The 22,685-nt window shown below is 39.8% G+C and overlaps 1 protein-coding gene across 1 annotated transcript in view; it reads right to left on the bottom strand.

Moving 5' to 3' along the window:
* Positions 1-22,685, bottom strand: part of PTPRO (protein tyrosine phosphatase receptor type O) — a 155,424-nt gene that overhangs the window by 54,243 nt on the left and 78,496 nt on the right. The window contains exons 2-5 of the mRNA XM_037388204.1: positions 13,123-13,396; positions 4,521-4,679; positions 2,356-2,508; positions 328-774 (exon numbers count right to left, since the gene is read on the bottom strand). Coding sequence (XP_037244101.1) covers positions 328-774; positions 2,356-2,508; positions 4,521-4,679; positions 13,123-13,396 — 1,033 coding nt within the window. The remainder of the gene's footprint in view (positions 1-327; positions 775-2,355; positions 2,509-4,520; positions 4,680-13,122; positions 13,397-22,685) is intronic.

The following is a 22,685-nucleotide window of genomic DNA, read 5'->3' as shown; positions in this document are numbered from 1 at the left end:
AATTTCTATCAGCTTATTTCTCCTTTCTCCAATATCAGAATGGATTTACGATAACTGCAGCATAAAGAGTGTGGCAATAGGTACAACAGTATAAATCTTGTTTAACAAAAGAGAATTGCAAACTGCGACTTACCCCTCCTCCCCTAATTTTATGACACCCAGCCAGAATTAGATACTGTTCAATGCAAGAAACTTCTCAAGAACTACAGCAGAACTAACAAAGCCCTCTGAAGCACAGTTCTAGGTTATTAATAATTTGTAGAGGAGGCGACCCACCAATGTAATTACAGAAAAGAGTTATGAAAAGGGTATAAGGCTCTGTTTTACCTTCCCTTTCAATATTGATATGGAAACCATCAAATGCAGTAGGTGGCTTTGGTGGTAACCAGGTCAGCACCATTTGTACAGGAAGGAAGGAAGGGGGCTCAGGCATGAGTTTTCCCGATGTGTTGAGCTCATTGGCTTCGTAATCACTGGAAACTGCATTGACAAACTCCTCTTCACCCTCTGATGACTCAGCTTCGTTAGACCACCAGTATGGCTGCGATGTGGTTTCATACTCAGTGCTGTTATAGCGGTAGTCTGGCCAGGCTGTAGATGTGTTCGCTGCTGGAATTTCAGCTGGGTTGTCAGAAAAATGACTAAGTTTTTCTTTCCTTATGATTTCTTGTGGTCCCATGAATGATTCTTCTGCAAAATTCCCACTGTGCTCTTCCCAGTTGTTTCTGTTGATTGGTACAATCTGAACAGAAATGTTTCGAGGTGGGTAAGGAACTAAAAGAGAAGCAAGCATTAGTCTTTTAATAGGTATGTTCTGTGCGCCTTTATGATGTGTTAATTCCTCAGAGAAATATTGTTTGTAGAAAAAAATGCATATAGGGACATTTTGAACTAACTTGTTAAGATTCTCCCATCCCTTATGTATACTTATAGGAGAAGTGAGTCTAGTGGGATTAAGGTGAGTGTAAATTCAGAGAAGAATCACGATTCAGGAACACCAGGAAGAAAAGCAGATGTGAAGTCACAGTAAATCAGACTTCAGTGCTATTACAGCAGCAAGGCAATGTGAGTGTAAATTTGTAACAGAGTATTTTCATTTATTTTATTGTGTCTTCCAGAAAGTACTTCTGTAGAAATGAATTGAAAAATATATGCAAAACTAATATATGGCATAGCTCATATTTAAGAATTATGACCTTCACGTTGCTGTAGGGGTTTTCATATGCTTTCAGCAGTCAACTTTTCACAAGCATCAAACATCAGTTTAGATTTTAATATTTGTGAAAGCCTGATCTTAAAATCTGGGTCTCCAGAAGACAAGCTTCTGGCATGCAAAGAAGTTACTTCAACTTATGCCAGGAGGTGAACACACAGCATTTTGTCAGTCTCACTGTAACTGTCTGTCTGCCCTTACACACAGTAAGTGCAAACACTTTTGACTGGCACATTCCAACACACTGGTTCGTTCACCTCCCCTGTCCAAGCCATGGCCACTGATACAAAACCAGACACTACAGTCTCATTGAAGTTTGCGTGAAGAACGAGGCATGGGAGTGCAGCAGGAAAGAAAAATGCAATCTTGTTAGTTGCTTTCTTATGGGTCAAATCCCCAATAACTATATTTAGGATCATACAGAGCTCAGCTGGCATCAGTTGGCTTGGCTCTGTCCAAGGCAATGGGCCAACATCAGTGTATTCATCTGAAGATTTGGCCTTTTGATTTTACCACTGGCTCATTTCACTTCGGACCCCAGAAATGTCTGTGGTCCAACAGATTAACAGAAAAGTTCTGGGCACCATCCCAGGACCAAATTAAATTAGTTCTGGATCCTGAATAAATGCAGTTTTCAGTCTTTGCACCATTTCTCTCTTGGAAATTAACAGTTCATGCTTCGGGGCATAAACTGGCTGTCAAGTGGGGTAACTATGACATTCTTCTCTGTGATAGAAAACTGCACAAGACGAAGGCCTTCTCCAACAGTTCAGCTATGATTCACTGGGCAAGGAGACAAACCAATATAGATAGATCAATAGTATGCTCAGTGCAGCTATTCCTGTGGCTTAAAAATGAACTCCTAGCACAAGGCCTAGGATATCTCATGTGAAGCAGAATTTATTTACTAAGAAGCAAGCTTTGTAACAGAAACTCTCATACAAATTTCCCTTTACACTCTGTTGTACACATACCCCTATGCACTAGCCGCAGCATCCTGCTCCCATTCTCCTGGCCAGGAGCAGCTCCCAGGAGTGCTTCCACACAGACCCTCCTCTCTGTGGGATCAATCCCCTCCCCACAGCAGAAAGCAAGGGACCCATACAGACTTGGAGCAAATGGTACTTAACGGTTTTCTTCACCTGTTCTGTGCTGTTTGGGCTCATGTTGGACCCCGCTGTATTCCACTAGCGTGCTTTTGTTGAAGGTTGCTTCCGATACCAACTGAAATGTGATGTTACTGTAGCATATACCTGGTAGCCAGTGATTGAAAACTGTTTTCCCTTTAAAGAAATCTGAAGAAGGTTTAAAAAGAAAAGAAGAAAGAAAAAAAAAAAAAAGAGAAAAATCCATCAAATGTTCACTTCCTGATAATAAAACTGCAAATGCTGAACTGGCAGTATTTCAGATGTTTAAACATTGCTCAGCCTGGTCTGAGACACAACATTCTAATAATTCAGTTTGCCAACATCTCTCCTGGCTGTCAAAGCCACTTTGCTACAAAAAAAAAAAAAAAAAAAAGGAAAAAAGAGGAAAAAAAAAGCGCCCACTACAAGAAACATGAACTACTTTTCACAGGAAAGGGAACTGAATCTGGCAACCTGTTCCGTGTGACACACAGTATCTCAAAGAGCATCTGACAGTTTCTGCAGACTTTTAACTGCTGCATGAAGCCTCCTTGGCCTTCTGCTGACTGAGGCATAACGTTTGGGGTAGATGCTCAAAGGGCCATCCACCACACAAATGAGCACAAGCTGCAGTACTGAGACTGAGCTCACATCCACCATAAGTACACGTGTGGGCTGCAAGAAGTTGCTTAGGGCATTTTGGCTACAGGAAGGAGTGTGCAAGAGTATTAGTGAATCTCTTAATTCAGGATGACTTCTTTATTTATTAGCAGTTGCAACATTACAGGCCCTGGAACCATGCATTAGCTGTAGAAGACAAAAATCGCTGCTGGTATCCCTTTTGTTCTCTGGAAGGAGGTGACCTATATTTTGTGCTATGATCCAGAATCACCCCTCCTAACTTCTGGCATTTCACAGCATTGCAAATGTGATACCTAGCCCCACTCTGTATTGAAGCAGAGAGACTCCAAAATTTTCTCACCTCCTACTGGAGGTGTGTATGTCCCTTTGTTGCCTTTAGAGAGCTTACAGCAACCAAACTTCTACTTCAGGAGCCTTAATCCAGTGCCTAAAATTCATTCCAGCACCTACTGGATTGCTCAAAGGCATTTTCCTACCACTTTGCAATGTTAAACCATTGGGGTTTCAGGGCTCGGAGAGTATACAGGTGCCTTTCTCACCTCTTAGGATGCTTTCCATAGGACAGTCCCATTTAAATCTCTGAGACAGATGCTATGCTTAAGCTATACTGCAGGGCAAAAGGGAGTTCAGTTATAAAGTAAATAAAAAAGAAAACAGAATTTGTTCGTTACATTATTTAGATGGGTAGATTGGTTTTTTAAATTGTTTAGACTGTCTAGATTGTTAAATTGATTGCCCTTGATTAGATTATTCTAAGAAAATAGAAATTTATAATATGCAGCAGGGTTTATTAGCTCAGGGACAATACTGAATGCTACAGTAATGCACATAAAGTACTGTACAGCACGGTACTATTAGTATTGTGTCACTGTATGGTGACAGAAGTACCAGGTTAAAACCCTGCACCAGGAATCAAGCACACTGAATGGCTTTCCCAGCTCTGGGGCACCCCAGAGCTCTCCTATCAGCTATTCACCAAAGGGGAAAACCTTGGCTAGAGGGTAGAGACTGGAAACTTTTTAATGTTTTTAACTGACACGGACTGTCATCCAGGGATTTCAGCAAGCATCTAAAAAGCAAAAACATATCTCCATCCTTCCCACTGAGTTCTGGGTCTCTTTCTTTCTTCCTTTGTTTTGGATTGTATAGCAGCAGGGAAGATGAAAAAATGGTGGAAAGTCTTTTGGATTTTAGTATACATGCTTATTTGGAATCACCAGAAATTGGGGATCCCTTCCCAGGTTGATTTCAGAACTGATTAAAAAAATCCAGACCACCTAGTCTTTCTCTAAAATCCAAAAGAAAGGAGGCATCACTAGAACTAGGATGGGAAGCAGGTTTAAATCCAAAGTGAACCAACAGCTCAATTTGAAGACCCACCTCTTACTTCACGATATAAAAGTCATTATATAAAGAGACACATTACCAGAAATATAAATCATGATAACGAATGCATGTCAAACCCACACCTAAGAACACTGTTTAAAATGTTTCCAGCAGAGTTAACAATAAGTTTTAGCGGAAGAGTTTCCTCCTACCTTTGTACAGCATTGTTCGGTAGTCTTTTCCTTCCCAATAGCTTATATTTACCCTGGTAAAAACATTGTACTTCTCTGGGTACTGAATTTCAAACAACACTCCTGTTTCTGGAGATGGTTTGTAATCATAGATAGAAACACTGCTCACAGGAAGGGGTTCTAAAGGATATACAAATAAAAGGAAAAAGGAAAGGAAGGAGCAGATTAATAGGCAAACTGAGTTCTTCACACATATACACCACCAATGAAACGAACTGTTTTGCTAGGTATAGCACAGGCACTCTCAAATCTACCAGATGATATTTGGGGCTTCACAGAGATCTGGGGAAAAGACACCTGAGATGTTGTCAAAGCCAGGATTCCTGTGTTTCCCCCCAGAGTAATTTATGTTCTTGACACTTAAACTTTAAATGAAAAAATTCCTTACTTGCCATAAAAATTAAGGTTGATATAGCAGTTATTATTTAAGCATTCACAGTCATCACCCCAGAAAGATTTTCATTTTTAATACTTGCCAATCATGTAGAAGTGCCCCGACAAAACCAACAAAACACTTGAAATTGCTCGTAACCTTGGCATAAACGTGAACTTTTAAGATTAGCTGAGAAGCTTATCCATGTAATGGCCAAAGAAAGTTACCCGAATGAAGATTTTCTATTTTGATATGCATTCATTTCTTTATTTCATGGGTAATTACACACTCCCCATTCCTACATCTGAGGGCCACCCTCCTCAACATATTTATTTACATCAAACTTCTACAAAATACAGCAGTACCATTACCCTTATTTTACAGATGTGGAACTGAGGTACAGAGAAGTAAAGTGGTTTACTGGAGAGCACAGGGGAAGCCTGTGCACAGAAAGGAGGTAAGTGAGGCACTGCCAATCTAGTGCTCTGAACTCTGAGCTGAGTGGGCTACAAAAATTAAGAAAAATACACTGTGTCCTGTGATGTGGCATCTAGATCAGTGCAGCTCCATCAGCTAAGGAAAGCTGTGTTAATTCACTGCAGCCAGGAGTCTAGATAGTTGCTAACAATAAGAGAGTCAGTTTTATTCAGCCTCCTTTATCCACACACACACAAAGGAAAATTAAAAAAATTGTCTTTTGCTTGATGCTCTCCTGAGCAAGAAAAAAATTATAGCAACCCAAATATACATCGGGGTTAAGAGGGCCAAGCGGATACTGAAAGCACGGTTATAGCGTTAGATGAAATTTGTTATACTAAACATATTTTAATAGCTATAGTTAAGCCTACATCCTTATAAGTATTATCATGTTGATTTAGTTCTGCACACTGTAGGGAACAGACTGAAAAATGCAGGCTGTTGATTAGCACGGCTTTAGAGGACACATTTGAGTTCAAAGTTCTGCTGCAGTAGGCCCTGGAGAAAAACTAATAAAGTATTTTTCCCCAAAGAGCATATAATCACAATGGGCAAGAGAAATTGTAGATGAAAGGGAAGAGCAGTATCAGTTTCAAAAGTGGAATTATCCCACAGAAGGTGGAATAAGTTATTCAAAGATAGAAAAGCAAGACCGTAGTGGAAGTGAAAATTAAGTCCCAATTAGTATTTTCAGTAAGCATGGTATTTTCACCACAGTATTAAGTTTCCAGATGTGATGAGAAGGGGAGAATTAAAAACAACTAAGAACAAAAGCCACAGATGCAAACAGAATCTTTCCCAAAGTCTTAAGAAAAATTCATATTGTCATTCTTAACTTTGCCAGAGCATGGGAATGCAAAGGTGCAGGGTTATTAAACTACTTCTCATGTCAAAGATGCTTTATTAGATAAATATCAGTTTACTTGTATGCTAACCATTTACAAATAGAAACTTGCAATCTCACAGACACTAACAGTAATAACTTCAGTGATGGGATCTGTGAAAATTTTGTTGACAATTCATGATAGCCTAGAAATAAATCAGAGTAACGCAGAACATGGGGAACAAAGCCTACCCTCTTCTTTCTGCTGAGGCTTTTCCTATCACTTATTCTGAAATAAATACTTGATCTGACTATCCACATGACCAGACGGATCATATCATAGCTGACACAGCACACAATAGTAGTTTAAATGTCAATAACAATCTCCAAATAGCACAACGCTTACATGCAGTCATCTTTCATGTTAGCGGGTGTGCCCTGGGCTTTCTTCTGCTATCTCATTCACATCTGAGGTCTCCTTATTTCTGAAAGAATTACTGAAACTTCCTTATGCCAATGATTAAATTACCCCATTTATTCCTTCCTACACCAAATCAAATAAAGGATGGAAGTTATATTCATTTTTAATCCAAATGATTTTTCCTCCTGATGCTTTGATTTAATTAACTAATAATTGAATTAAGCAGCAGCCACCACAGACTCTCCTTCTTGTTGTTATCTTCCGCTTACTATCCTCTCCTTGCTCACGGCTGATGTTAGCAGAGTAGCATGAGTGATATAATGCATTTTAAAGATTCGTCCATTATCTTACTTCCTTCGGCACCAAAGCTTCACATCAAAAGCTATTTGCACACTGTGAAATTAAAAGGACACTCAGCAGATAAAAATCATGTTCCGTTTTTCACTTACTAACTGCTCCTAGGGTTATTAAACTTACAGAATACAGAGTAAAATGTCACTCTTCACTATCTGTATCTATAATTCAGAGCATAAACAGTCTGGCCTTTTTATATTACAGTGTTCAGTACTTAGGATCCAGCTTTTCACAGATTTCACTGTTTCTAAAGAAATAGCCTAAATAAAGTGTAATATAATACTTCAGAAAACTTAAAGCGTTATAAACACTGCACTACATTGATGTCTGAAGTCATATTACAGAAAAGACTTAGAGCATTTCAGTGTCTCTCTAATAGCATGTTTAAGGTGCTTATTCATATACAATCTTTTCTTTTTAGACTTGCAGATTATATTAAATGCACAAGCTTGCAGGATCAAGACCTAAATTTGCCTTTTTTCTTAAGAGTCTCAGAATTTGCTGCTCCTATAGCAACGGCTTTCCCATTATAGCTGTTTATGGGAAACTTCTGTGTGACTCCTGGATGTAGAGCATTTTGCATTTAGCACATAGCTTGCATTATAAAATATCAAGATATAGCATAATGAATGCAGCTAACCTCTTCCTCAAATGGATGCTAAATCCTCCATTAATGCATCCAATTTGTGACAGACACATTAACATTTGCAATTCGGGGAGGGGAGGGGGGGAAGTACATTGAAAATAAGTATCATATTCCAGTCCAAATCAATTTGTTTTTAATATTTGCAGATCAAGTCACTCTACAGATTGAATTAATGATTGATTAATGTGGTAGGTTAGATGTAGTATTACACGTGGGTGGCTGAAATGGGACTGAGATCAACTCTCACTTCCCACGCTCAAACCCAAATTAATCATGATTTAACTTCATATCGTGACTTTTATAAAAAAGAAGGCCCATAAACGGAGTGACTTAACTCCCATGGGTAATTCCCTTGATTCATATGAAGATGTTGTGAATTATGTCATTTTCTTCCCAGGATGACTCTATTTACATATCTACGTATTTACTGAGAGTAAGTCACAGCCAGGATAAAGCTGCCACTATGCTATGAACTTTAGGGATTGTTTTATCGCTTGCTAAAAAGCAACCATTTCTGTGATTAAAAAGCTGCTATTTAATACTTCAGGTACATAATGATAACATTTATGTCAGGTAATAGAGACACCATGTGCTATTGCCTAAGAAAGGGGAATGTAAGTGAAAGTAGTATCTGAGCAATGATGGTATATAATGCAATTTCTAGATGTCCACACAAGATGACAAATAAAAAGACGATACACTACACTAAAAGACAACAAACTGAAAAATCATGTCACAAGAACAAAGGCCTATCTATTGTTCTTGAACAGATTTAGGCCAATATTTTAGACCAGTCTTCTAATGGAAATTATAGCAGGAAATCATATGATTGCAGTTCTTTTTGTTTCTTTGATTCTGACGGGGGTGGGGAGGAGGGGGTGGTGTTCCCTTAAAAAGGGGATAACATGATTTGTTTGCTGGGGAAAGCTGAGCACTAATGGATCTCCAACTTCTTCTGAGTTACGTTTCAAAATTAGGGCTGCCATGGATAACCCGCCTTTTTAAAGATGTGCCATGTCATCCTTTAAGGAAGAACACCACAAAGGGCTTAAGTTTTACATTTCATCGGAGAAAAAACTCTGAAGCGCCTACTTCAACAGCTCTGATCTGTTAATGAGCCAGAGGAAAGGACCTGACCTGCTGAATCACTTCCCGCAGCATCTGGCACAATGACAGCCAAGCACTAACCAGGTCTCTAACGCCAATCACGTTCTGGGAGCTGAAGAGATCAGAGTCCCAGGCAGCAGGCCCAGTGGTCTCTTGAGAAGAGTATTTTTTTGTGGAAGACACAGAGGCAGAACTCTCCCCAAAGGGAATACATCTTACAGTGATTTATGTAAGGAATCATGAGCTTTCGAAACAATGAGGCATTTACCAGTCAAAACTCTTAGTAATCATAAGCTAAAATAAAAGTCAGGCAGAGCTGCTCTTAATTACCCTCAGAGATCCTGATTTCTCCAATTCCCAGCAGAGATACATTCTTCCTACAGCACACAATAGCTTTTCAATGTACTGCTTTCCTCATTCCTTCAAATGTACAAACAATTTTTCCTTCACAACAAAAAGAAAAATTGACGGTGACTTTGAAAAAAAAAGAAGGCTATATGGGTATGAGTCACCCTGGGAAGAATAAAACTAGGCTTCAAGCTGGGAAAATGGAGGATGAGTGAAAACTTCAGTCACTGATTTTACATCTGTGCTCTTTATTTCTCTCATTAAGTACTTTAAAACCAATTAGTAATGAGGTGGAACTTTCTTGCAAATATTGCAAAACACTAAATTATATAAATTCTGGAGTCTTCACTCCTCTTGAAAAGCATATTGCAACAAACAGCTCATACTTTGCATTATTACAACAGTCTGGACTACAGAACCTAAACAAGGAAACTCTATAGTTTGTGGTGTTTTGATTAACATGAGAAAGCTCTGAAAATGTTCCAGTCAGAGACAAGGAGAAAATAAACTGTTCAGTCTGGCAGAGAAGCCCAAATTGACAATGGAAACCTCAAACGGTAGTGTACATACATGCACACATATAATGTTAAGATATTTTATATTTTATGTACATATTTATGCACACATATATCAATATGTATTTCTATTTACACATATATAATTATATATGCATAAATATGTGATGTATAAGATGTAATTTGGTTAGCTTTTAAATCATCTTAATTCCTGTTGAGGAATCTTTTTTTTCTGGACAGAAACCTTTGAGGAGCAAACCAAAAATCTTCTCTGACTTAAATGGGATGAAGTCCAAACCCATGATTAGACATACCTTTTTCTTGCCAATATGCTGAGAAGCAGCACATCACTGAGGGATGTGAAGAGAGGAAAGGAAATGTCATCAAGATATACCATCAGAAAGCAGAGGTCTTTCATGACTCTCACTGAATTTCTAAGTAGGCAATCTCTTTGAAGGACCTTGCTCTCGCTTTGACATGCACAATTTGGATACACATTGCTCTGTGTGAAACTCAGATCTCTAGCATATGGCCAAGCAGAAAGACTGCATCTTCCTGCCCAGGCTCCTTTGCAGACATCAGGAGATCCCAGAAAACTATTGTGAAATATCAAAGTACAGCCTTGGGAATAACCACATTGGCATCACTGGCTATATCCCCCTTAATTTATCTTGTGGCAGCCTAATGAATGGGGCCAATCTGCCACTGGTAAAGCTCTCCTGATACCAATGAAATTAGAACAGGAATTAATTTGGTCCTGGAAGCTAGTTGTAATGTGCCATTTTTTCATGTCTAAGATTTAGATGGAATAAATTAGATAGTTATATGTCTTTGCATGGTTAAAATAAACTAAGAATGTTAAACAGGCAGAGAGACCATATGGCATGAAGAAAAACACGGATCTATCCTAATTATTGTCTGCCAAAAACATCATGTTAATTAATAGCCAGAAAATAATGTAAAACAGGCAGTGGGCAATACCAATGAAAGGAGAAACAAAGAAAAAAAAAAAAGAAAGAAAAAAAAAGGAAGAGGAAAACCAATTATCACCTCATGCAGTTTTGTGGGGAAGCCAGTGGTCACTACACGAGTTTAAGATCTCTTCTCAAAAGCACTGTACTGAAATATACCTCAAAAAGCCCAGCCTGCCACGCTGTCTTTTCATTCAAAATTTACTTTCAGTCCTGTAGCCTTGTGCTCCAAAGGACGAGCTATGTTAGCAGCAGCTGAGGCTGCTACAGGAGAGCCAGCACTCCTTGGGCTGCCTGACAGAAAGTGCTGGGAAGGGGGCTGGGACTCTCCCTTGTGAAGCTCCCAGTTTAGAGCATCCTTCTAGTCCTCAGTACAGCATCCCTCAGCACTGCATGCGAGAATGCCCTTCCTTTCCCATGAACCCGGATCTCTTTCTGTTGAGGCAAAACCAGTGATGTTCTCTGTTCCCTTTTTGTTCCACGAGCTCCCCAGGCAGTGCTGGCCGACTGCCAGAATCATGGGTCCTTCCAAGGTCCAAATGAGCAACAGGGGCCACAGCAGGAAACCCTGGAGTACTGCCGGTGCACCCAGATAAGATGGGTGGTGAAAAGGGGTGGGTTCCTTTCCATCAGAAAGAACACCATCAAGCCCTGGAGGAGGTGGAGTGACATGGGATGTGCCCCTTGGAGCCGTCAGCCTCACGCTTTTCTGGCAACACCTTGTGGAAACCCCCTGAGCCAAAAACGGGAAGCCTGGGCCTGGCTTTGATGGACTGAGCAACACTGGCTCCCTTCTTCCTTCAGAGACCCCTCCTGCAGGAGCGTGTGCTCCATCTGCCATCCTGGATCACACCTTGCCCTGCTACCAATGACCCTTCTGGGCTCTAAAACTCAAACCAGCAATGAGCCCTGCTGCACAGCCACAAGTGCAGCATTCAAAACCCATTGGAAATGCACAGTGAGGCATTTTTTTTCTGTTGTATATAACACGCAGTGCTTCCATTATTTTCTTTTAAGAAAACAAACAAACCATAAAATAGGAAATTGGATTAGCATTACTACTTTGCCTGCAAGGTTAAAGCAGTCAAAGAAAAGAAAATTCAGGCTGCTCATGAACCCTTAAACTGTTCACTACACATAGATGTTGCACATATGCCTCATAAAAACTTGCATTACCCAACAACATGATACCTTTCCCATGGGACCTGTCATGGTTGTCCTTATCAGGGCACAACTTGAGCACGCAAGGGAAGGCTGAAGAATGTATAGATCAGGGGTCCTCAAACTATGGCCTGCAGGCTGGATACAGCCCCCCAGGGTCCTCAATCCGGCCCCCGGTATTTACAGACACACACCCCCGCCGGGGGTTGGGGGGGAAACCAAGCAGCCGCAGATGACTGCCTGCCACTGCATCCGCGCGCCGGCCCCCTGGTTAAAAAGTTTGAGGACGCCCGGTATAGATCATGCAAAATCTGGTCACTCTTAACGTACAGGCACCTCACTCAGTAACATATGAGGCTGCTGTAACATGCTTTGAATGTCATTACAATGGATGGTATTTCCTCATTGATAAAATAAAGTACACAAAATCATAATCATTCCTCATCTGCAAGTCAACTAAAACCGTCCATAGATTCCAAACGGCCATTTAGACCGAAACAAACAAACAAACAAACAAACAAAGCCACAAAAAGCCCACCAAACCCTGGCAATCAGTTTTACTGCATCCAAATAATTTTTTTGTCTGTCTTTTCTTGAATCTGTCTTCCAGATGAAGAAATCATTTTATATACTACAAATTGTTTTCGAGTTGGCACATGGAAACAGCTCTGGAGTGACGGCAGAGCCAAAAATACGGCAGGAATCACATAGAAATCTGTGGTGTTTTGCGTGATGACAGAGCAAACAAAATCAGACCTCTCCCCCAGGTCAAGGCGCCTGGAGGTAGTAAGAGACAGAATACTACAAATACAGCCTCCATCACAAAAACCTTGAGCTGTACTGGCTGAAACACACGGGTTTGGTGACTACTATCTGCTTTCCAAGTTTTGTACTGCTTCAATACATTAGCAATCAAAGAACTTTGGTATAGCATTTAAAACAGAATACACCCCACCAGGTAACAGGAATGCTTACACTGAAATGTCGCTCAACATTCTCTATAGCTTTTACTACATTTTTGGAACTCCTGGTTCAAAGGGTTTACAATGAACATCTGGAAAGGAGATTCATCCATCACACTTATTTCTGTATGTTAAACTTCTCCAGTCAGTGTTCAGGAAGGGACAGCTCGGGGAATCCCACAGCTGTCCCCTTCTTCTAGCCCAGATGTGAATTTCATTCACAAGACTTCTCAACACATCTTCCCCACTGTTCTCACACAGGGATTCATCATACACATAAGGAGGACATTGAAAACAAAAAAAACCCACCCAACCTCCTCCACAAGAACTTCTAGGGGAAAAAAAAAAAAAAGACCACACACAAAGAGAAGGAAAAGAATTAAAAAAGAGTAAGTTGCTACTTACTGGTTAGCACAGTGATTGATCTTGCTGACTTGGAAACCATATTTGAGTTCACTACCAACAGAGTTACTATGTAATATAGGCCATGGTATTTGGCATTAAAAACCACTGGGGCAGGTAAAGTGCTATTGAATTCTTCGAACTGGAAAAAGTAGTTCTTGGATTCTCCAGCTATCTTCACAACATATACAGAGGATGAGCTCACCACATCAGATGCTTCCAGGGAGACAATTATACAATTGTCTTCTCGGACAGTAACTTGGAAAGGTTCTGCATTCTACAAGACAAAAATAAAGACTTTGCTGAAGTAAAATCTGTTATTTCATTTCTACCTATTACCCTTGGTATTCATAGGATACTCACGTTGCATTTGCAATAAAGTTACGTTTCATATTCTGCAAGAGAGTTGACATCAAATCACAGCAATTATTCCAGAATACAATTCACAGTCAGCCAAAATCCACAGGCATCTGATTATCAGGCCAGTCTCTTTGCAGCAGAGGCTGGTTCCTGCCATGTGCTTTCTGATGCTCTGGCTGTTCCATCCCTTATATCCTTAGGAACAAAGCCTCCACCATTCTTTCCTGATGGAAGGTGAAGTGGAGCAGAAGAAGGATGAGATTAAAAAGGGTATCGGGGGCAAGAGGATTTCCAATAAAGCCACAAAGCATAAGTAATTTAAATCCCCAAAAAGAGATGATTCAATCAAAACTCCTTTATCTTGCAGAAACAGGATCATATGTTCTTCAATGCAATATATTTTGAAAGACTACAACTGAAGAATAATTTTTGGCGTTGACTAAGCTTTTCCAAATATGCCTATTCCAGCAAGTACCAGGTGATAAGCAGTTCTCAACACTACATCCATGGCTTCGCTTGGCACTTTTATTTCCTAAGCTACACCATTTCATTTTCAATATTTCTTTTATTAGTGGTAGAGAGAAAGGAGCAATTTAACCTTGTTTTCATATATCATGAGCATGTTAAGTCACTGCCAGCTGAAAACACTTTCCTTTTTATTAATTGCAAACGAGCTGTCAGCAAGAAGCACTTGTTCTCTACAGGAATTTCAAAACAGATTCATGGTAATTAATGAGAAGGAAAAGTTCAAGCTTACATTAAGAGTTGCCTTTTTGTTTATTAGGCCACATAGCTGCTTAGAATTTTTTTACCCCAGTGAAAACTGTAATATCTGATATTTTCAGTTTCCACCTCTACAGTACTTTTCTCTCCTTCATATTTTACAGGCTGAGAGCTCTATTTGGAGTGCAGGGTGGACAACCGCAGATAGTCTGCAATTTACTCAGTCAAGTTGTTTATGTACCAAAGAGCTAAGCACCTCCTTCAGAGATTAATTCTAGCAGCTTGGCTACCTCCTGTCTGTTTACTTGTAGTTTTGCTTAGTGAGGATTCATCTATGAGAATAATCTTTTTTGGATTTATGCTGCAGGAGCCAGGCTCCTATTTTGGAATTCATACATATGGTGTTGCCAACTCCTGGCATTCAAAAAAACCCAAAACCAAACCAACCAAACAACCAAACAAACAAAAAAAAAACCCAAAAAACCAACCCAAGGACAAAGAACTGGTTCTAGGAGTGTCAGATATTAAGTAACAGTTTGCCTTTGCATATACTTATTCTTTTATCTTTGGGCTTTGAGATTTCATAGTGTACTTAAGGTCATATCAGCCAACTGGCAAAACTATAGGCTTGAGAAGAAAGGACCTAAGCAAACCCACTCATCTAACCCAACCTGAGAACAAGATAACAAATGTCTAATAAGTCCAGCCCAAATAGGATAACCAGTCTAGACAGCTTCAAGTCTGAGATTACTAACAGAGGCAGTGCAACTTCAACTGCTGGTTTGAGGTTTGCTTTGATTAGTCTTTTTAAAAGTGACTTCTACATTGCTAAAACGATACAAGCCAATGTTATCAATGGATGAATACTTTGGTGTGGAAGTCTGGGTAATTTTTCACAGATGGCAGAGTGATTTCTCCAAAAGGTTTACAATGTAAGACTACAATTATGCAAAAGCTTCCGTGTGTTTTCCTTAGCCTCAGCTAAATTCAACAGGCTTACCCCTGAGTAGATCAAAATACCGCATTTCAAGTATTTGTATTTTGCCTTAAATCCTGATCCAGAATTTGGATCCACATAGATTCAAATCTTTAACTGGGGATTAACGTTTAGATCTGGTCAAACCCAAGAAGAACTTCTCTTATCCTTCTTCCTCTCCATTCTCCCTGCACTAAGAACATGTGGAATGATTCCTACTTCAGGTCCCCTGGCATGGGAAGGCGGGAGAAGGAATGTACCCACAGACTGGCTTTCCAGAAGGCATGTGCATTACTTTATCACAGAAAGCGTGGCTGTCTTCCAGGACCAAGCAAGGAAAGACAGACCTGCTTCAGCAAGGTTGTTTCTACATATTAAGCTTGAAGAGCACATACAATCCTGTAAAGTCAGTGGGTTTTGACCTTCCATAGACTTGCATCTGAATGATTCACTAGAGGAAAAAGAATGGTGTTAACTCTAAAATTACTCTAGCCTTCCCTCAGCTTTGCCACTAAATTGTGTAGTACTAAGCCAACGTGCCTACCTTGCTATGAAGAGATAGATGAAAAAGCCCAACAAATTTATATGTGCCAACAAACAGTTCAAAGCAAATTCCTTGTGTCTGGTGGTATGATAAATCATTTGTGATGTTAATCAAGTACAGCTGGAAATTAAGCATATAATTGCAGAGTTATAGACATTCCTAGCATATAATTAGATGCTTTCAGAGACTGCTCATATGGGGTGTGATTTCTTGCATGGGTATTGTATTAACCATGTTGAAGACCATAATTTCATTTTTCCCCTCGCAATGTTTTGTTGAATTCACAGCAAGTACCATTCAGCACATGATCCACTAACCTTCTTCAATAGTTCCCACACAATTAGCATAACATGTCTCTGCTAGCAAAACACATGGAAACCTCTCAGACATATGCTGTTGTTACCTATGCCAAAACCTAACTGGGGAAAATAACTTTTTCAGGGTCCCTTATCTCCTAAGCATGTGGGGATTGTGAAATGGTAGCCTCCCTCCTTCACATGCCTGTGTCCAGATGCTTTTGAAACACTGCTGCCATGATGCACAGTCATTTTTTGAGTGACATCTCTTTAGCAGTTGTGTGGCTTATCCCATGCCTGCACCCACCTGCATAATGCATCCCTCTCTTGAGTGGTACCTATTCTTTCCAGTGATTAAGCAGCCCTCTTCCACACACCTGTACACACCCAGGCTTTTAAACTGCTGCAAGCACGGGACACATGCTTTGTGAGAGGCATCTGTTTATTATCTACTGACTCCTGAAATAATTTTTATCCTTTCATTTTAGCTTTAAGGTATGGTTTATACAATGAAGTGGCAGATAAAGGATGAATAAAAAGGCTTGGCAATTAACATGTCATAAGATGCGATCACTTACCTCCTTTGGGATATGGATTTCACTTTGGCAGTGTTTTAAAAGAACAGACCATTCTGGGCATCCTGTTCTCTGTGTTGTATGAGGTGAGGGTTACCAGCCAGCATTGGGCTTGTGATTTTGAGAAGGAAGCTAGGGAAAAACCTGAGTATTTTCCTGAGCACCGCTGGAAGTGACAAACATGCCCCACTTAACTAGATTGTAAAGCCAGTGTGTCTTAGGACTGACAGCATCAGTATGGTAAATACACATTTCATTACTTCTGGTCAGCTACCTCCAGGATTTAATTTGCTGGTGTCACAGCTTGAGCGGCTGTTTCATGCCTGTGGGGAAATTTGGCAGGGCTTGCGCATTCAGAACCAAATGATTAGCTCCAACTTCCTTCCTAGTTTATTATTACAAGCTCGTGCCACGATAAAGCACTTAGGAAGAAAAAAAAAAAAAAAAAGGGTGGGGGGCGCAGGGTAAATCGCACAATGTGATGCCTGTTCACAGTAATTTCCAGCTCAGAGATGAGTCATGCTGGTGCAATTTCCAGCCAATAACCAGATCCCAATTAAAATAAAAAGGAGGAGGAGGCAAGGAGATATACAACATGTCAAATAAAAAATATTCAGAGTATATAAATGAATATAAAAGAGTAAAATAAATGGTGTGCAGCAGAGCTCAAACTTCTCTGTTCAGAAGACTGTATCCTCAGTTTATTTCCTTATAACAGTATGAGTTTTATACGTGAGGAAGAATTCAAAGTTTCAAAACAGCTACTAATTTTATGTACTTTAGCTTTTGAATGTCTCACTGAAACACACTGGGCCAGAACTCAATTCTCAGAAGTGCTAATAGTTACATGTTCTGCTGACTTTAAGAGGAGCTGTGGATGCTCATTGGCTCTGCAAAATTAAAGTACTGGTAACTGCATCGCGTTATCTAATGCTAGACAAGTGGAACTAAGACCCTGAACAGATCTGACTTCTGTCAGCTCTTATAGAGTAAATCCTGAAGTATCACAGAGTTTTCAAAGTGGGCATATGAAATCCCAATGCACCAGTAAAGTTTAAAGCCATGAGGATCTATTTTTATGATCTATAGTTATGATCACCTACTGTATAATGGTGGTCAAAAATAACATCAATGCAAGTATTACAAGACAATATTGAACGGAGCTCTTGCATGAAATACTGGCTATTTTTGTGAATGATTCTGCTATACTCAGATATATTTTGTTCCAGTGGCCAATAATGCTAACTTCTTATTAAATCACAGGATGACTCATTCTCACCAAGACTTATTTTACTTAATTTTAGGTGCTTAAATGGAATGACCAAGAGCCAGGGTGACCTTTTCAGACAGAGTACCTGTGGATTCATCTGAGATCTGAATCACTTCTGCAAGTGCACTGAACAGCCAAGGGGCCCACGCTCCTGGCTCAGGAAAATTCCTGCAGCTCTCTGTCACTGGCTGCAGTGAGTCCAAGCCTTATAACAAAGACAGGACCGGGATCCACATTTCAGGATCTTGTCCTCTGCTTTATTCTTGCAGTGGTACCTCCACAGAAAGCACGTAAGAAATTTCATAAAATAAATGATATTGCAAAACATGCAAAAAAATCATGTCATGGTATTTTTGCACCAGATTCCTAATGTATGTTTTTCCTCCAACAGTAACAAACTATACTGAAGAACAATTACAATAAAAATGGTAAACATTAATTTTATTCAGAAATTGGAACCTTACCTCAAATAAATCTACTATGCACTTGTTGAAAATTTATTGTTTCATGTAAGTCAATGCTCAGGGAACAGAGTCAAATTCTGGCCTTTTTAAAGTGGTTTACTAATGTATTTTATAAAATACCCTCTCTCTCTCTCTGCAGGCTAGAGACTTCACAGTTTTGGGATGAACCCAGCCACCTTCAAATCCTTTATAGCTAGAAAAAAAGAGGGGTCCATGAAACTTCCTTCTGTTGCAATGTGAAGTCACCAGCCAGTGCAGGCAACAGATTCTGGTTTCACACAGCTTAGCTGTGTTTTGAAGTATGAAGATGACCCTTCAGGTTCCCACTCTTCAGTTTCCCACCTTGCTTCCAACATTACTGCATCACCTGGCTCAGCCCAATACCTGATCTTTCTCATTTTCACAGTTCCCTGCTTACTCTTCTCAGAGTATTTTCTGCTAAATGTTGCAACATCAAACCTTAAACTGTTTATGTTCCATCATACCCAGTCTCTACGCTTGTTTCAAAGGTTGTCTGTAAAAAAATTTCATATGACTGAAACGGATATGGTTTCACAAAAGACACAAGCAATCTCAGAGGAAGCAGTTCTCACAGCTGTGGCCTGAGAAAGATCCTGTCTGAGCATAGGTAAGGTCTGAGTGGAAATTGCCCCACACCAAGGCTTCTTTGGAATTGCTAGCTGTTGTTATTAGATCCTATAGTGTGTTTTTTTTAAAAAAAGGCAAACTCATCCTTACAGAATTTAGGGAAGGAAGTGCATCCCAAACGTTCCATGTGTTACAGTGAATTCTGGAACAGGCGCAGAATGAGTGTTGACTGCAACAGGAAAGGTTAGTTTGAAATGGCTTTCAAGACTGAACAAAAATGTTACAGACTTCTAACAAAAATGTAAAGACTCCTTGAAATAAGGATATTTTTTTTCCTAGGGCTTTTGTTTTTATCTACACTTCACAGGTTGTGCAGAGAACTTCCCTTAATAAATATCCTTTGGAAGAAATACTCTATGGGAGAAATGGAAACCCTTATCTTCAAGATTTTCCATGCAAAAAAGAATATTTTAAGAAGTGAAAAGATAGCAAAAGCAACAGTTCTCAATAATTTATAATGTTTGATTCAGGTTAACACACCATTTCTGGCATTCTGCTCTATGAATAGCATCCTCAGCACTGTTGCTATTCTGTCTCAAAAAGCCAGTAATAACATTCTGCTGGTCATATTTTATAAATGAGCTTCAAAATTTCTTTGCTCTAGGAGAAAGTTTTAAAGGGACAGGTATTTTTTCCCCTGCCTGCACATGAATGCAGAATATAAGTGTGTTTTTTAAGCAAACGTCAATATGGTATATACAGTTCACAACATTTTGCTACCTTTCTGAAGTTAATAATCTGGAAGGAAACCTTTCTTGACACTGTCAACTGCTATTACAATAGCATTAAGTAAATGCCAGAATATGCAAAAAGGAAATGTTTGCATTCAGTAAGACCAATATCTTTTATGTATCGCCTTGTTAGCATGTCCAATATTTAATAAATTATTGCTAAATATGTACTTCTATCCCAAATCTCTAGTGCAAACTGGAGAGAATAAAACCCAAGCACAGTGATTCAGAGACCTTGATGTTGACAAAGTTTAAAGCTAGGTTAGAACTTCCCTGATGGTATCTCTCCCTGTTCTTGATCCTGACTGACATATACACCCCAAAAAAGACAGGAATTCACACTCAGGCAGATATAGTGTGGATTCTCTCTGCTTTAAATTTGTAGCTTCTCTCTAATACTAAAATTACATCAAAACAGATAATTCTTCTGAAGGAAAATACGAATTTGGTCTCATTCTCCAACTCAGGCCTTTTTAAGCCTCTATAATTAGCCATCCCTTGTGGAGGTACCCAAACACATACACATGGCAGATGAACCATGTGCTTTAATTAAAATGCATCTTCCCTCTTGGGCCTTTATATGAATAACAGAAAACAAAAAAGGGCACAACATATTACACTGCCTCATCAATTCCCTTAACTCCACCAAACTGGCCCTTGTACTGGTCTTCTCCATCCAACACTTTTTCTCTGCCTTTGGGAAAACAGTGAAAGCAAATTTCTACCTGAACAAATGTAAAATGATCAGTTGTACATAGGCCAGGTGGGAAGGTGAGGTCATAGTAGGTGGTTCCTTTATTAAAATTCCAAAAAGGAGAAGTTAGGGAGAAAGGAAAAGAAAGATTACTTCCTAGGAACAGGAGTTAATTGAACAGCATGTTCCACATATACATTATCCTACAAATGTATGTATTCTCCATCAACTAAGAGTAGGTGTTTTCACAGCACAGTGTCTACAGGTGAAAACACATCCAACTATACCTCAGTTCCCTCCTCATCATAGAGGAAAGGAGGAACAGATGACGCCAGGAAAATGCTGAAGGAGAAGGCAGAGTGAGAGAGACATTAATGTGGATTTTTAAGAACTTGGCTTATTATAATGAAATCTCTCTTTCCATGGTGTCAAATGATCTTTGAGGTGCCTCTTACATTATGGGACATGAGAAGGCATACTTGAGGAGATGTGTTTTCTGGATGATGAAGGACAAATTCATTCATGCTGTTTAGGGCTTCAGCTCCAAAGTTGTGGATTCACCTGTGCAAGTGACAGAAGCGTGTAATAAAAGCTTCTGATGCTGAAACAGCTTCTGAACAGCTACTGATGCTGAAAGGTGACATTAGAAAGCCACACAGAATATTCCTGATGTTTAACAGAACGTGAAGACTGGTGTTGCACCATGATAAAACTGTGACCATGACATGCTCCATTACTGCTGTGCAGCTAAGGGGAACTGGGCTGGATTGGTGTCAGCTGAACTTCGTCTTACATGCCCTGCTAGAGAGTAGACTGAGCCTTATGGGCACTACAGAAGTGAAAATGCCTTTGTTTTGATTGGTAGAGTGTATATATACCCTACATACGTGCACAAGTGAACCAGTTCTTAAAGACAGAATGTGATGCTTTGCTATTTACATTATCTACAAAGAGCACAGCTGGGAGAGTTTTCATATATCTGAGAAGCTGGAGACTAAGGTGGTTATCTAATTCATTAGAAATCACAAAGCAATTTAGTGGAAAACGGTGGAAGAGAACAAGACTTTCTGTTCCCCCCGCCCATCCCACCCCATGTTAATCTATAATAACAGAACAGCCTAGGAGCAATGAATAAACTTACAGATAGGGGCTCTGCCGGAAGCCTGGCTCCTTGTTCCATCACTGCAAGTAATTTTAAAGGGAATTAGGCATCTAAGTGTTCTTAAGTATTTTCAATAACTCTGTTTTTCCAAATATGTTCTGAGACTACTAGAGAGGTTTAGAGATTTGAAATAAGGAGCCATTAATAGAAAAAAATAATTCTGTTTCAAATATGTTTTTCTGACATGAAAAATTCAGAAGCAGGTGTGGGGTACATTTTGTCCCCATATAACCTGCTGACTTCAGTTTGGTCCTGAGTTCACCTTACACACGTGGTCTGCCTTATTGCCACTCATTCTTATATCACTCCTGCCCCTCAACCTCCACCCAAAAAAAGCCCTCAACATTCACCACCCTTTCTTCGAAGACCACAGGAGCCATGGCATCGTCAGGAAACAGAAAGTCTAAATCCAGATTACCTGTCTTCCTATTCTGTGCTCTAAAATACTGCCTTTCAGCTCCAAGCTATAACCACGATGTGGCTATGGCTAGCCCCTGAAAGACTGCTTGCTTACTCAGGTTCAAGCATGGGTTTATTTTGTTTTCAGATCCAAGTGGAACCTGATATTCTGCCCTTTCATTACCCTATTGTGTTCATGTGTCCTCTAAGTTGGCAAGAGCTGACCAGACAATCTGCTGTTACTTATAAGTAGTTCCTGTGGCTGAATGGTTTTTTTCTTGCTAAAGTATTTGCTGTGCAGGTTTTTGCGGGGCTGGTTGTTTTGCTTGGTGGTTGGGGGAGTTTATTTTTTCCCAACCTGTGCTCAAAGAGAGGCAAGCTGCCAGTGCCATTTCGCTGATTACTAGTAAGAGATGAGCTCTGTAATTCTCTGTACAGCGCAGGGTCAATTGCAGATCCACACAGAACATTTCAGTAGTTGCTACAGCCTGATTTTCAATTCATTTCTAGTGTGGCTTCAGGCTCAGCTCAGCCATTTGTACTGATTTGATAAATTCCTGCCCACGGAAGAGCTCTCCATCACACTACTGCTGGCAGCATGCTGCTCAGTAGTCATGAACGCTACCAAACTCTCTAATGCTGAAAAAACTCATAGCTTGTCACTGCCACCTTCCCCTGCAGGGATAACTCCAGCAGGATTTATTTGGCCATAGTGTATCAAGCG

Source organism: Falco rusticolus, chromosome 5, assembly GCF_015220075.1.
Source record: "Falco rusticolus isolate bFalRus1 chromosome 5, bFalRus1.pri, whole genome shotgun sequence".
NCBI classification, from domain to species: Eukaryota; Metazoa; Chordata; class Aves; order Falconiformes; family Falconidae; genus Falco; species Falco rusticolus.
This window is presented reverse-complemented; position numbering and strand designations above follow the sequence as displayed.